The 14856-nt window shown below is 42.1% G+C and overlaps 1 protein-coding gene across 1 annotated transcript; it reads right to left on the bottom strand.

Annotated features, from left to right (window-relative positions):
* Window positions 1-6326: 6326 nt before the first annotated feature.
* Window positions 6327-14849, bottom strand: LOC112225181 (death-associated protein-like 1-A). The gene is made up of 4 exons (XM_024388872.1): window positions 14676-14849; window positions 7365-7464; window positions 7104-7167; window positions 6327-6878 (listed from the first exon to the last, which is right to left on the bottom strand). Exons 1-4 carry the CDS (start codon window positions 14740-14742, stop codon window positions 6753-6755), a joined length of 357 nt encoding a protein of 118 aa, XP_024244640.1. The 5' UTR covers window positions 14743-14849; the 3' UTR covers window positions 6327-6752.
* Window positions 14850-14856: the final 7 nt, after the last annotated feature.

Genomic DNA, 14856 nt, shown 5'->3' with positions numbered 1-14856 from the left:
TATTTGTACGAACATAAGATTCAACAACTGAGACATAAACTGAACAAGTTCCACAGACATGTGACTAACAGAAATGGGATAATATGTCCTTGAACAAAGGGGAGGTCAAAATCAAAAGTAACAGCCAGTATCTGGTGTGGCCACCAGCTGCATTAAGTACTGCAGTGCATCTCCTCCTCATGGATTGCACCAGATTTGCCAGTTCCTGCTGTGAGATGTTACCCCACTCTTCCACAAAGGCACCTGCAAGTTCCCAGACATTTCTGGGGGGAATGGCCCTAGCCCTCACCCTCCGATTCAACAGGTCCCAGACGTGCTCAATGGGATATAGATTTGGGTTTTTCAGAGTCAGTAGAAAGGCCTCTTCAGTGTCCTAAGTTTTCATAACTGTGACCTTAATTGCCTACCGTCTGTAAGATGTTAGTGTCTTAACGACTGTTCCACAGGTGCATTTTCATTAAATGTTTATGGTTCATTGAACAAGCATGGTAAACAGTATTTAAACCCTTTACAATGAAGATCTGTTAAATTATTTGGATTTTTATGAATCATCTTTGAAAGACAGGGTCCTGAAAAAGGGGCGTTTTTTTTTGCTGAGTTTATCTACTGTAGCCTTGACTGGATTGATCATGTCAACGTCATACTTTCAAAATCTTATCTAGCAAGCTAGAAAGCAGCCATATTCATGAATCATGTGAACAATCTACTGCCAAATTCTTTTCAAAGAAGAGAAATTATAGATGTAATATTTTTATTTTATTTAACTAGACAAGTCAGTTAAGAACAAATTCTTATTTACAATCACAACCTACCCCGGCCAAACCCTAACAATGCTGGGCCAATTGTGCGCCGCCCTATGGGACTGCCAATCACGGCTGGTTGTGATACAGCCTGGAATTGAACCAGGGTCTGCAGTGACACCTCTAGCATTGAGATGCAGTGCCTTAGCCCGCTGCGCCACACAGATAAAACGTATCGGTGCTCACTAGCCTGCTATTCAGTGGAGTGGGTGTGTGGTCCAAGTCTGAGTGTATGGGTCTCTTTACCAAGCTTAAAAGGCTAAACATTCAACACCATGGGCATTGGCCATGCTGTCAATATAGCATGACTTCTGCTGCGTTCAAAACAACTGGAAACTCGGAACTGGGAAATCTCAGACTTCAGTGAGTTCAGGACAACTGCAAACTCTGAAAAAAACTAGCTCTGACTGGAAAAATACGTTTTGTACAGTCATCCAACTCGGGCCTCTTTCTAGAGCTCCGACGTGATTGTCGTGTTGTCTTGAAAGCACCATAAATCCAGAGAATGACAGATTTAGATAAAGTTTGATGACAAAATTTGCCCACAAGGACCGCCACACCACCTTCCTGTTCAAGTGAGCACATCACAACAAGGTGAGTCCAAAAATGTCTTGTATGCTGTTGCATAAATTATGTAATATGCCAGGTAGATATGTATACTGTAGCTAAGAAAATAATACTAAGTGTATGTGGTGTAGTAAGCTGTTAGTAGCCCATGTGCCTCACCCTAATAATTTGGTCCCTTTCCCCTCATAACTAAGTTTAATGTTCTGACTTGGCACACTTGGTGGTGCCTATAGCCTGTTTTAGAGATATGTAATCATTGAATATTGTAAGAGCTTTCATTGTCTGCTTGTATGCCCCTTTTATTTATCCTACGCTTCTGACTTGGAATACAAATAGTTAAATTGACTACGTCCGTCTTAGCTCGCTCATTAATGTATGAATCAAAATTACGGATTGCCTCTTATCTGCTCGTCGTCCCCTTATGCCATAGTTTATACACCTCAATTGTCAGTAGAAACCACATTTGTTTAAGCAAGTCAGCCATATCAGCTATGTTTTTTAAAGGGAGTAAATGAGTCTGGATGAACTGTTTCGCTGCCAGACAAGGCTCCCGCTGATAGCCAGGTGTAGCAGTGGTAAGGATTCACTCCATGGTGCTGAAAACAAAGTTCTGCTATTGGGAGAACTTTATGTAGGCCCTAACAGTTTGTGGGCACAGTTTGTCACCGTTATAGTGTAATTCCTGTATTGTTTAGTATTGTGTTGTGTTGTGTAGTCGCTTTGCTGGCATGCATCCCCATTCTTTTGTTGTTGTTTGCCCCACCAAGATTTTCATCCTTAAATCGCCACTGGCAGCAAAGATAAAAAATAATAATAAATATAGGAAGAATTCCATACAGGTAGATGCAATTTCCCGCTCTCAATATCGGTGCATTCCTACTTCCTGGTCACCTGTACAATTGAACGATGTCCAATGATCCAACATGTTGTGCCCTCTAAAATCAAGTGGATATACCAAAAAAGACAAATACAACAACCACAGAAGTACGCTAGGCCACATTGGCTGCGGTTAGACAGGTGGCCCAATTCTGATCTTTTTTCCACTAATTGGTCTTTTGACCAATCACATTCGATCTTTTCACATCAGTGTTTTTTTTTCAGATCTAATTGGTTTTAAAAAAATAGTTAAACAGATAGTTTTTTACAATGCCTATAATTATTTTATTGCGCAGAATAAATGTTGTGTTTTATTCAAATATAACAGAATATTATTATTAAGAAAGCAACAGAGTCCCTCTTACTCCTCCTCCCCACTGTGAGGCAAGGTTATTGTTGGACTCAAGTGTTTAGTCAGCAGTACAGCAGACGTTAGAGGGGCAATCGACCTTGTCAGATGACTGGGAATGGGCAGTCATTGGTAGGGAAATGTGCCCTGTCCATCTGCAACTCAGCATACCAACCACCACTCCATCCCTCCACAAGTGACTATGAGGCCTCAGAATTACATACACAGAAGGTACCAAAGGTTTGGGTAAAATGTGTGTGAGGAGAATCACAGACATAAACTTTTGTAGCTCTTGAAAAAAAATATATATATAACTTCCCTGTTACGGTTGATCTCCCCGCCCCACGGAAATCAAATTAACATAATAATACAAATTCCCATAAAAATCTGTCAGTTAGAGACGTTTTTTTTGCATTGGATATGTCTCAATCCACCACATACGCATGCACTTCCGCAACTGTGGTGAAAGGTGACAGAGCTAGAGCGGTGTTCGTCAGACCATGAGACATCCCGCAAATCGGTCTTCTCACAAAATTATCTGTAGCATCCGAACGGTTTGAGCTACACACTAATATGGAAAGGTGAGACTCTCACGTACATGTACATGTCGTTTGTTTTGCTCTCGGATGCCCACAGGCCGAGCATGTCTCGTCTGAAGGGAATTATGCAGTGCATTCAGAAAATATTCAGACCCCTTCCCTTTTTCCACATTTTGTTACGTTACAGCCTTATTCTAAAATGGATTAAATCGTTTTTTCCACCTCAACAATCTACACACAATACCCCATGATGACAAAGCAAAAACAGGTGTTTAGAAATGTTTGCAAATGTATTAAACTGAAATAGCACATTTACATAAGTATTCAGACCCTTTACTCAGGACTTTGTTGAAGCACCTTTGGCAGCGATTACAGGCTCGAGTCTTCTTGGTTATAACTCTACACGCTTGGCACACCTGTATTTGTGGAGTTTCTCCCATTCTTTTCTGCAGACCCTCTCAAGCTCTGTCAGGTTGGATGGGGAGCATCTCTGCACAGCTATTTTCAGATCTCTCCAGAGGTGTTCGATTGGGTTCAAGTCCAGGCTCTGGCTGGCCCATTCATGGACATTGAGACTTGTCCCGAAGCAGTCCCTGCATTATGTTGGCTGTGTGCTTAGGGTCATTGTCCTCTTGGAAGGTTAATTTTTGCCACAGTCTGAGGTCCTGAATGATCTGGAGCAGGTTTTCATCAAGGATCTCTTCATCTTTTCCTCGATCCTGACTAGACTCCCAGTCCCTGACGCTGAAAAACATCCCCACAGCATGATGGCTGCCACCACCATGCTTCACCGTAGGGATGGTGCCAGGTTTCCTCCAGACGTGACACTTGGCATTCAAGCCAAAGATTTAAAACTTGATTTCATCAGTTATGGGGTATTGTGTGTAGATTGATGAGGAAAAAATAATTGTATCCATTTTAGAATAAGGCTGTAACATAACATTTGTAAAATGTCAACGGGTCTGAATACTTTCCAAATGCACTGTATAGTGCCAAAAATAAAGGGTTAAATACATGCAAAATAATTCACTCTCCGGTATAGGACAGACACTTCAGAACAAACAAACCTTTGATTTTTTGGGGGGGACCATCTGCTGTTCCATGTAGTGAATCTGTTATTCAATGCGTTTGTATGGGTAACAGCAGTAAGGCCCCAAAAAAATACATATATTTGTTGGATACTTCAAGGGAGCTTAAAATTCAAAATCAAATAGCAAAATGAACCTTGGTATGACCTTCTTAAAACGATTCCATATAGCTTTGTAGACCCCCCCCCCCCTTTAGACAGGGATTTTTAGACTATTATGGGTTAAATACAATAATTTTTTTCAATTTAAACCAGTTGCAGTCATGAAATTGTATTGGGAATTGAAACAATGACCTCAGGGTTGACATTTCCTTGACAAAGGTTATTCACCACAATTAGTGTTGTAACAGGATTTATGCCATAAAAGTGCTGTGCTATGCATAAACAAAATGAAAAGGAAGTCTTAATGGATTATAAATAACTCAATGTGGCATATTCATTTAGTATACAGCAAAGCGAATGCACAGTATAATTGCTATAATTAATAATGCAACGATTTACATTTACTGTATATTGAGTATCAAAACATTTACTTAAGTCTACACAAACATTGCATTTTGTCATATTAATGAATCACTTCATGCTTTGGTTCATTCCTGTAACACAGCCAGATGCCCTGGACTTTGGGACAGGGTGTGTGTGTGCATTGCTTATTTCTGTTCTCCAGTCTCATTATGCATGCACAGGTAACCAGCCAAATCCCAGCGGATCAAAGAGCCTCAACACAGCTGAAGGAGGGAACAAAGCCAGTACCTTCTCATATTCCAAATCTGTCCAACCTCACCATCTGCTAGAATGGAAGCTGGCAAAGGCTGCCAGCTGTTGTAAAAGCATTTGTTTCCAAGGTTATTCAACTGCCTACCTCCATCTTACAAAATGCCTAAGGCTAACATAGCATATCGTCTCCCTGTGTGCAATAAAAGCCCTTCACTGTCACTGACAGCTGACTTCTTTGCCACAAAGATAGACAAAAGATTAAATATAAGCCGTGAGGTGACTGGAAAGTGGAGCCCAAATGAAATGGTTTAAGAGCAGGTTTTGGCTCCTACAGTAGTCCCCCCCAAACACACATTCCAGATCATAATCTTACACATGGTCAGTAAGACCTCACTCACACCAAGCCACAACTGCTCTGCATTCCTCAAATATTTTCACTATATACACAGCTGTATGCATCAACTTCCTTTTACTTAATGTGCCTATACTCTGCAATGCCTAGTTAAATAAAAATACATGTACAGTATGACTGCCAGGAAGAAATGTATTAAACTGTGTAGACATCATGCAAACGCTTAGGATATAATTTGAGCAATTTCAGAGACTTGCTGCCTGTTTATCATAAAACAGCCAACTACCCAATAAGAGTGGAGCACTACTTAGGTTAATATCAGATAAGAGCCCCTAGATACTCTATGGTGGATCTGGAAGATCTGGAAGAAGTCTTCAGTGCTTTGCTGGGTTCGGCCTCAGGTATTTTGTGAGTGCACTATAAGAGAGGTCTACACATGCCGAGAATGTTTTCCAAAGAAGCACTTCCATTCAAAGACAGTCTGCTGTGGGTCAGTTTGTGGAGACACAGTGAGGCAGAGCTTCCCGAGACATGCCAGAGTAAGTTTCACTCTCAGAAACCATGGTATTGTATGCTGTAATAACATGACTAAAGTATGTAGATTATGGAAATGTAGGCTAGTGTTCAAGCTCATGTGGAAGAACGGCTCCTGTCAATAGGAGAGGCCAGCGAGACAGAAAATACCTCACAACAGGGAAAATACACCCAAAGACCTTTGGCAATAGTGCAGTCATGACATCTGATCTTCAGGTAGGATGAGCAGAGTTTCTAACTTGGAATCCCCCCACCAGAGTTGCCAGTTGACTTAAACTCACTGAAGTCAAAGATTTCAGAGTTGTCCCAGTTGTCTTGAACACGACATACAAGTGTGACGCATAAAGAAGAAAAAAAACATGTCCTTCAAGCTGATAATGTACTTGTCACCACCCTGTGGTCACGACAATTTGCAGCATGATAAACACTTTCAACCGAACTATTCAATGAACTGATTATAAATGGTAACCTTGTTACCCATAAAATAAAAAGGACATGTTTCTAATGCCATGCAACTTTTTTTTTATTCAAGCCGTAAACAAATGCTAAGCTTTTCACTATGAAACAGACACGGATGAAACAGTCAGACATCCATCTTATACCCTCTTATGCAACATACCAATTCCAAAATCCCCACCATGTGCGTTTTAGTTCACTTGCATACACTCATTAATAAAAAAAGGCACAGTAAATGCTGGTTTGTAGTAAGCAGAACACCACCTATATCCCGACAAAGCCCCACTTTCTCACCTAAAAGCAGTTACAAAGTTCAACCAATTCAAAGTAGATGAATGGATTCTAGAGCACTAAACATTCAAATATTTTCTGACATCTCATGTTGGGTCCTCTCATGCATGTAACTAAACCTTCCTGCTAGTCTTTCACAGTTGACTTCACATGTTTCCTTCAGGCAACTTCAACACATGTTTCTTCAGAACTTTTTCGGTTGCTGGATGCAGAAGGTAGACTTGAAAGCTGGCGAGTGTGCCTTCTCCAAAGCAGGTCTGAGTCTGCTGTGTTTCACACTGACTGGGGTCTCTGGGAAGTCATGTCCCAACTGAAACAATTAAGAAATAATTGTATAAAATCATGGCTGACCAAGCAATCTGGAAGAAAACTATTTTTACTATGCCAGTCTGTAGTAGGTAGGCTATGAGTAAATGTTGACTTGCATGATCATTACAAATGAAGCCAAATGATTGTAGTTTACAGCTAAACCTGTTTCTTGGCCAACCCTTGTGGGACACAAATGCAGCCATTATTTTAAGTCAGATATCCTTACCTTGTCAAGTGTCCCTGACATCAAGACACTGACTAGCTGCATTCGGCTGGAGGTGGCTGCAGATCTAGAACAGTATGACACGTTTAAAGACAAACTCAACATTGCAGTTAAAGGTTTTCCTGATGTTCTCTTAAATGTAAAAAAATAAATAAATACATCATCCAAGCTCCATCAATCAGCGAGACCCTGTAGATGGAGTATTGGGTGGTATTCATAAAGTACCTAATGGAATTAAACAGGTAGGGACTACCTGAACTGTACCTGGGTTTGGGAACCTTGTGTTCCCTCTCTGGGTTCACATGGTGGGTGGCATGACTCTCCTCATAGCTCTTCTTGGCCACTCGTTTCCCCCCAGCCTTCACTGTGGAGCCAGAGTGGAACAGTTTGAAATAAATAGTTAACATTCTCATTCTTTGCCAATCCAGCATTAACTGCAACATCCTTCTCACCTGTTCAGAAAGGAGTTAAAACTAGTCAGAGTTAGACTAAAACTGTGCATGTTGTAATACCAGTTGGTCTACTTCAATATAGAAGTAGATTGTGAGAATATCAGTGCTGACGTTGGTAGACTGATTAAGAGGTGGCACTGGCAGTGAGAATACAGTTAAGCATTGTCATCGTATTTTCCTCAGCTGCTTGCAAGAGGCAGGGTTAATCAAAACAAATATACTTTACCCACATCCTGTCAAAGCAACAAGTGCTTATAGCCAAACAATGTGCAGCTCTGATCAGAGAAATATTTTAATTTGAGAGTCCCTTTCAGGGTCCATGTGTATTAAGCACATCTCAGAGTAGGGCAAAGCGCTCCTACTCTTGATATGGCCCCAGAACTTGTTTTCTGGGACATCATGTCACACCATAAGTCTAGTCAACAGGCAGGGAAATACAGTGCCTTCAGAAAGTATTCATACCACATTGTGTTACAGAAGGACTTCAAAAGTTATTCACCCCCACACCACCAAGAGACAAAGTGAAAACATGTTTTCTAAACGTACGCAAGTATTCACACCAGAGTCAATACATTTTTGAATCACCCTTGGCAGCAATTACAACTGAGTTTCTGGGTAAGTCTAAGCTTTGCACACCTGGATTGTACAATATTGCACATTCTTAAAAAAAAAAAGTTAAAGCTCGATCAAGTTGGTTGTTGATCATTGCTAGACAGCCATTTAAGTCTTGCCATTAATTTAAGTCAAAACTGTAACTAGGCTACTCAGGATCATTCAAGTAATTTTCGTAAGCAACTTCAGTGTATATTTGGCTGTGCGTTTTAAGTTAGTCCTGCTGAAAGGTGGATTTGTCTCCCAGTGTCTGTTGAAAAGCAGACTGTACCAGGTTTCTCACCCCCTCCAGGAATATGCCTGTGCTTAGCTCTATTCAGTTCAAATCAAATTTTTATTTGTCACATGCACATGGTTAGCAGATGTTAATGCGAGTGTAGCGAAATGCTTGTGCTTCTAGTTCCGACAATGCAGTAATAACCAACATCTAACTAACAATTCCAAAACTACTGTCTTATACACAGTGTAAGGGGATAAAGAATATGTACATAAGGATATATGAATGAGTGATGGTACAGAGGAGCATAGGCAAGATACAGTAGATGGTATCGAGTACAGTATATACATACGAGATGAGTATGTAAACAAAGTGGCATAGTTAAAGTGGCTAGTGATACATGTATTACATAAGGATGCAGTCGATGATAGGGTACAGTATATACGTATGCATATGAGATGAATAATGTAGGGTAAGTAACATTATATAAGGTAGCATTGTTTAAAGTGGCTAGTGATATATTTACATTTACATTTCCCATCAATTCCCATTATTAAAGTGGCTGGAGTTGAGTCAGTGTCAGTGTGTTGGCAGCAGCCACTCAATGTTAGTGGTGGCTGTTTAACAGTCTGATGGCCTTGAGATAGAAGCTGTTTTTCAGTCTCTCGGTCCCAGCTTTGATGCACCTGTACTGACCTCGCCTTCTGGATGATAGCGGGGTGAACAGGCAGTGGCTCGGGTGGTTGATGTCCTTGATGATCTTTATGGCCTTCCTGTGACATTGGATGGTGTAGGTGTCCTGGAGGGCAGGTAGTTTGCCCCCGGTGATGCGTTGTGCAGACCTCACTACCCTCTGGAGAGCCTTACGGTTGTGGGCGGAGCAGTTGCCGTACCAGGCGGTGATACAGCCCGCCAGGATGCTCTCGATTGTGCATCTGTAGAAGTTTGTGAGTGCTTTTGGTGACAAGCCGAATTTCTTCAGCCTCCTGAGGTTGAAGAGGCGCTGCTGCGCCTTCTTCATGATGCTGTCTGTGTGAGTGGACCAATTCAGTTTGTCGTCTGTGATGTGTATGCCGAGGAACTTAAAACTTGCTACCCTCTCCACTACTGTTCCATCGATGTGGATAGGGGGGTGTTCCCTCTGCTGTTTCCTGAAGTCCACAATCATCTCCTTAGTTTTGTTGACATTGAGTGTGAGGTTATTTTCCTGACACCACACTCCGAGGGCCCTCACCTGCTCCCTGTAGGCCGTCTCGTCGTTGTTGGTAATCAAGCCTACCACTGTTGTGTCGTCCGCAAACTTGATGATTGAGTTGGAGGCGTGCGTGGCCACGCAGTCGTGGGTGAACAGGGAGTACAGGAGAGGGCTCAGAACGCACCCTTGTGGGGCACCAGTGTTGAGGATCAGCGGGGTGGAGATGTTGTTGCCTACCCTCACCACCTGGGGGCGGCCCGTCAGGAAGTCCAGTACCCAGTTGCACAGGGCGGGGTCGAGACCCAGGGTCTCGAGCTTGATGACGAGCTTGGAGGGTACTATGGTGTTGAATGCCGAGCTGTAGTCGATGAACAGCATTCTCACATAGGTATTCCTCTTGTCCAGATGGGTTAGGGCAGTGTGGTTGAGATTGCATCGTCTGTAGACCTATTTGGGCGGTAAGCAAATTGGAGTGGGTCTAGGGTGTCAGGTAGGGTGGAGGTGATATGGTCCTTGACTAGTCTCTCAAAGCACTTCATGATGACGGAAGTGAGTGCTACGGGGCGGTAGTCGTTTAGCTCAGTTACCTTAGCTTTCTTGGGAACAGGAACAATGGTGGCCCTCTTGAAGCATGTGGGAACAGCAGACTGGTATAGGGATTGATTGAATATGTCCGTAAACACACCGGCCAGCTGGTCTGCGCATGCTCTGAGGGCGCGGCTGGGGATGCCGTCTGGGCCTGCAGCCTTGCGAGGGTTAACACATTTAAAATGTCTTACTCACCACGGCTGCAGTGAAGGAGAGTCCGCATGTTTTCGTTGCAGGCCGTGTCAGTGGCACTGTATTGTCCTCAAAGCGGGCAAAAAAGTTATTTAGTCTGACTGGGAGCAAGACATCCTGGTCCGTGACTGGGCTGGATTTCTTCTTGTAGTCCGTGATTGACTGTAGACCCTGCCACATGCCACTCGTGTCTGAGCCGTTGAATTGAGATTCTACTTTGTCTCTGTACTGACGCTTAGCTTGTTTGATAGCCTTGCGGAGGGAATAGCTGCACTGTTTGTATTCGGTCATGTTACCAGTCACCTTGCCCTGATTAAAAGCAGTGGTTCGCGCTTTCAGTTTCACGCGAATGCGGCCATCAATCCACGGTTTCTGGTTAGGGAATGTTTTAATCGTTGCGGACCAGCATTGGACAGACCTCAGCGTGGGAGCCTCTTGTTTTAGTTTCTGTCTGTAGGCAGGGATCAACAAAATGGAGTCGTGGTCAGCTTTTCCGAAAGGAGGGCGGGGCAAGGCCTTATATGCATCGCGGAAGTTAGAGTAACAATGATCCAAGGTTTTTCCACCCCTGGTTGCGCAATCGATATGCTGATAAAATTTAGGGAGTCTTGTTTTCAGATTAGCCTTGTTAAAATCCCCAGCTACAATGAATGCAGCCTCCGGATAAATGGATTCCAGTTTGCAAAGAGTCAAATAAAGTTCGTTCAGAGCCATCGATGTGTCTGCTTGTGGGGGGATATATACAGCTGTGTTTATAATCTAAGAGAATTCTCTTGGTAGATAATGCGGTCTACATTTGATTGTGAGGAATTCTAAAATCAGGTGAACAGAAGGATTTGAGTTCCTGTAGGAATCTTTCGTCACACCATGTCTCGTTAGCCATAAGGCATACGTCCCCGCCCCTCTTCTTACCAGAAAGATGTTTGTTTCTGTCGGCGCGATGCGTGGAGAAACCCGCTGGCTGCACCGCCTCGGATAGCGTCTCTCCAGTGAGCCATGTTTCCGTGAAGCAAAGAACGTTACAGTCTCTGATGTCCCTCTGGAATGCTACCCTTGCTCGGATTTCATCAACCTTGTTGTCAAGAGACTGGACATTGGCGAGAAGAATGCTAGGGAGTGGTGCACGATGTGCCCGTCTCCGGAGTCTGACCAGAAGACCGCCTCGTTTCCCTCTTTTTCTGAGTCGTTTTTTTGGGTTGCCGCATAGGATCCATTCTGTTGTCCCGGTTGAAAGGCAGAACACAGGATCCGCGTCGCGAAAAACATATTCTTGGTCGTACTGATGGTGAGTTGATGCTGATCTTATATTCAGTAGTTCTTCGACTGCATGTAATGAAACCTAAGATGACCTGGGGTACTAATGTAAGAAATAACACGTAAAAAAACAAAACACTGCATAGTTCCCTAGGAACGCGAAGCGAGGCGGCCATCTCTGTCGGCGCCGGAAGTTCATTTTTATCCTTAAAAAAATAAATAATCCTTACCGATGACAAGCATACCCATAACATGATGCAGACACCACCATGCTTTAAAATACAAAGACTGGTACTCAGTGATGTCGTTGGATATGACCCAAACATAATGCATTGTATTCATGCCAAAATTTATTTCGACACATTTTTTGCAGTTTTGCTTAATTGGAAACAGGATGTATATTTTGGAATACTTTCATTCTGTACAGGGTTCCTTTTCACTCTGTGAATTAGGTTAGAGTAAGTACAATGTTGTTCCATTCTCAGTTGTCGCCTACCACAGGCATTACACTCCGTAATTGTGTCAGTCAACATTGCCCTCATCGTGAAATCCCGGAGTGGTTTCCTGCTTCTTCAGCAACCGAGTTAGGAAGGAAGCCTGTATCTTTGTAGTGACTGGGTGTATTGATACACCATCCAAAGTTGAATTAATAACTTCACCATGATCAAAGGGATCAGTCTTTTTCTTAACCCATCTACCAATGATTGCCCTTCTTTGCGAGGCATTGGAAAACATCCCTGGCCTTTGTTCACTGCTGGACTGAGGTACCTAAGAGATAATTGTATGTGTGGGCTACAGAGATGAGATCATTCAAAAATCATGTTAAACACCATTATTGCACACAGAGGGAGTACATGCAACTTAAGCACATTCTTACCCCTGAACTTATTTAGGCTTGCCATAACAAAGGGGTTGAATAATTGATGCAAACATTTCAGCATTACATCATTTTTTTAAAAATAAAGACTGAAAACATAATTCCACTTTGAAATGAAGGGGTATTGCGTGTAGGCCAGTGACAAAATCTAACTTAATCAATTTTAAAATCAGGCTGTAACAAAAAAGTGGAAAAAGTCCAGGGGTGTGAATACTTTGAAGGCACTGTACATATATTCAACTAATAATGTTATTACATTTTGCAGTAGCTTGGTGGTAGTTGAACTAACTCAAATCTATACTGAAAAAATATATAAAAAAGGCAACATGTAAAGTGCTGGTCCCTTGTTTTACCGGCCTCTTGTTTAGCTGAACTAAAATGGCCCAGAAAACATTTCTCCTTTGCCAAGATAATCCATCCACCTGACAGGTGTGGCATATCAAGAAGCTGATTGAATAGCATTACACAGATGCACCTTGTGCTGGGGACAAAGGCCACAATTTTTAAACATTTTGTAACACCAGAATGCCACAGATGTCTCAAGTCGAGGGAGCGCGCAATTTGCATGCAGTAATGCAGTAATGTCCACCAGCGATGTTGCTAGAATTTAAAGCTACCCCCGTAATGTTAAAGAATTTGGCAGTACGTCCAACCGGCCTCAACTACAGACCCCGTGTAACCACACCAACCCAGGACCTCCACATCCAGCTTCTTCACCTGCGGGATCACCTGAGACCAGCCACCCAGACAGCTGATGAAACAGAAGAGTATTTCTGCCTGTAATAAAGGCTTTTTGTGGGGAAAAACTAATTATGATTGGCTGGGCCTGGCTCTCAAGTGGGTGGGCCCCTGCCCAGTCATGTAAAAATCCATAGATTAGGGCCTAATACATTTATTTAATTTGACTGATTTCCTTATGAACTTTTACTAAGTAATATTGTTGAAATTGTTGCATGTTGTGTTTATATTTTAGTTCAGCATTGGTAACATTTTTAGTAGTTAATTACTTTTATCATGAAGCCAACTACTGGAACTACACTTTATTAGGCAATAATTCCCTTTCAGCATCAGACCTGCCTAATTCTTACTTGAAACACTGCCTCATTCTGTGTTAAAGACACTAAATTACACATTCTCTTAATATCTGACTCCAGAGTGATCTGTTCTTGCAATTTGTAAACTGACATGTCAGATTTTCCATTTTTTGTTGTTTGGATGTAGTGAACTACTTTTTCCTACATACAATGTAACTTTTGTGGCGCCCTAACATACCCCTCTATAAGCGGGAGATATGGTCTATTTCTATGCTTTCCGTTGAAGTTTCTTCTTTTGTACGACAGCTTCAAACACCTAAAAACACAATATTTGGGGTTATGGATCATATATTTCACAGCGGTTTAGATGGTACACTGATTCTCTACACTATACTTGTTTTGTCACGAACTTAAAATTAGGCGAACTATTAGAATTTTAGCAACCAGGAAATGGCGGAGTGAGTTCTGCAAAGTGCATTTTTAAGGGTAGCTTTAGTGTAAATTAATTTCTTCCAGTGTGAAGGACCTGGTACCTTGGAAAACTATTTTCAGAGTACTGGTAGCGTCCCAAACACTGCCAATAGACATTCAGCCTTCATGAAGTACGGCGGCATCGCAATAATGCCGTTAATTAGCATTTTAATAAGTTTGACTGTGATTATGACTCAAAAACACATGTACAAGCAAGAACCTGCATTGGGAAATATTCACTTAACTACATGAACCTCAGTGCTGGCCATCCTGTCCCTCGAGCACAGAATGTAACACGGCTGAACAATAGGCTATGCTATACACTGATTCAAGTTCCATACCGCATTGTGACGATAAATACAATTACAAGTAGCAAGGATGAGAGCATTTAGGCCTACTACTGCATGCAATCGTTAGGAGTTGACATATTTTATTAGTTTACCACCTATGCACTTGAGATTTGAGCGTGCGTATCAACACTGTAGCAGAACTGTAACAATGTTCGCACAAGACGAAAACAAAAATAAATTCAACAGGAAGAGTAGACCTATATGGTAAATACACTGAATGTGGACCCCACTTACTTACTCAAAATAACCCATTACATCGAACACATTGTTATACAAAGAAAATACGCAGTTCGGTGACAATTACGAATTAGTGTGAATTAATCGACAATATACCTGCTGGAGGATGGCCAGCCTTCAATTCAAGACTCTCTCTCATTTCAGATTTAGATAGCTGAACCATTCTTGACTTCTTCTGAGCAACAATAACAGAACACAAACTAGAACAATACCAACTCCGTTGCTTTTATACTGCTGAAAGGTGAATGACGTAGTTGATGCAGGAAGCAAGCATCAG

This window comes from Oncorhynchus tshawytscha, linkage group LG26 (assembly GCF_018296145.1).
Source record: "Oncorhynchus tshawytscha isolate Ot180627B linkage group LG26, Otsh_v2.0, whole genome shotgun sequence".
Classification (NCBI taxonomy): domain Eukaryota; kingdom Metazoa; phylum Chordata; class Actinopteri; order Salmoniformes; family Salmonidae; genus Oncorhynchus; species Oncorhynchus tshawytscha.
Note: the sequence above shows the minus strand (reverse complement) of the source record. Positions and strands in the feature narration are given on the sequence as shown.

Coding starts and splice junctions, on each gene's coding strand:
- LOC112225181 (XM_024388872.1), bottom strand. CDS start 14,742: ATGGTTCAGCTATCTAAATCTGAAATGAGAGAGAGTCTTGAATTGAAG. Junction 7,168..7,364: donor CACAAGGTTCCCAAACCCAG/GTACAGTTCAGG, acceptor ATACTGTTCTAG/ATCTGCAGCCACCTCCAGCC. Junction 6,879..7,103: donor TGTCAGGGACACTTGACAAG/GTAAGGATATCT, acceptor TAATTGTTTCAG/TTGGGACATGACTTCCCAGA.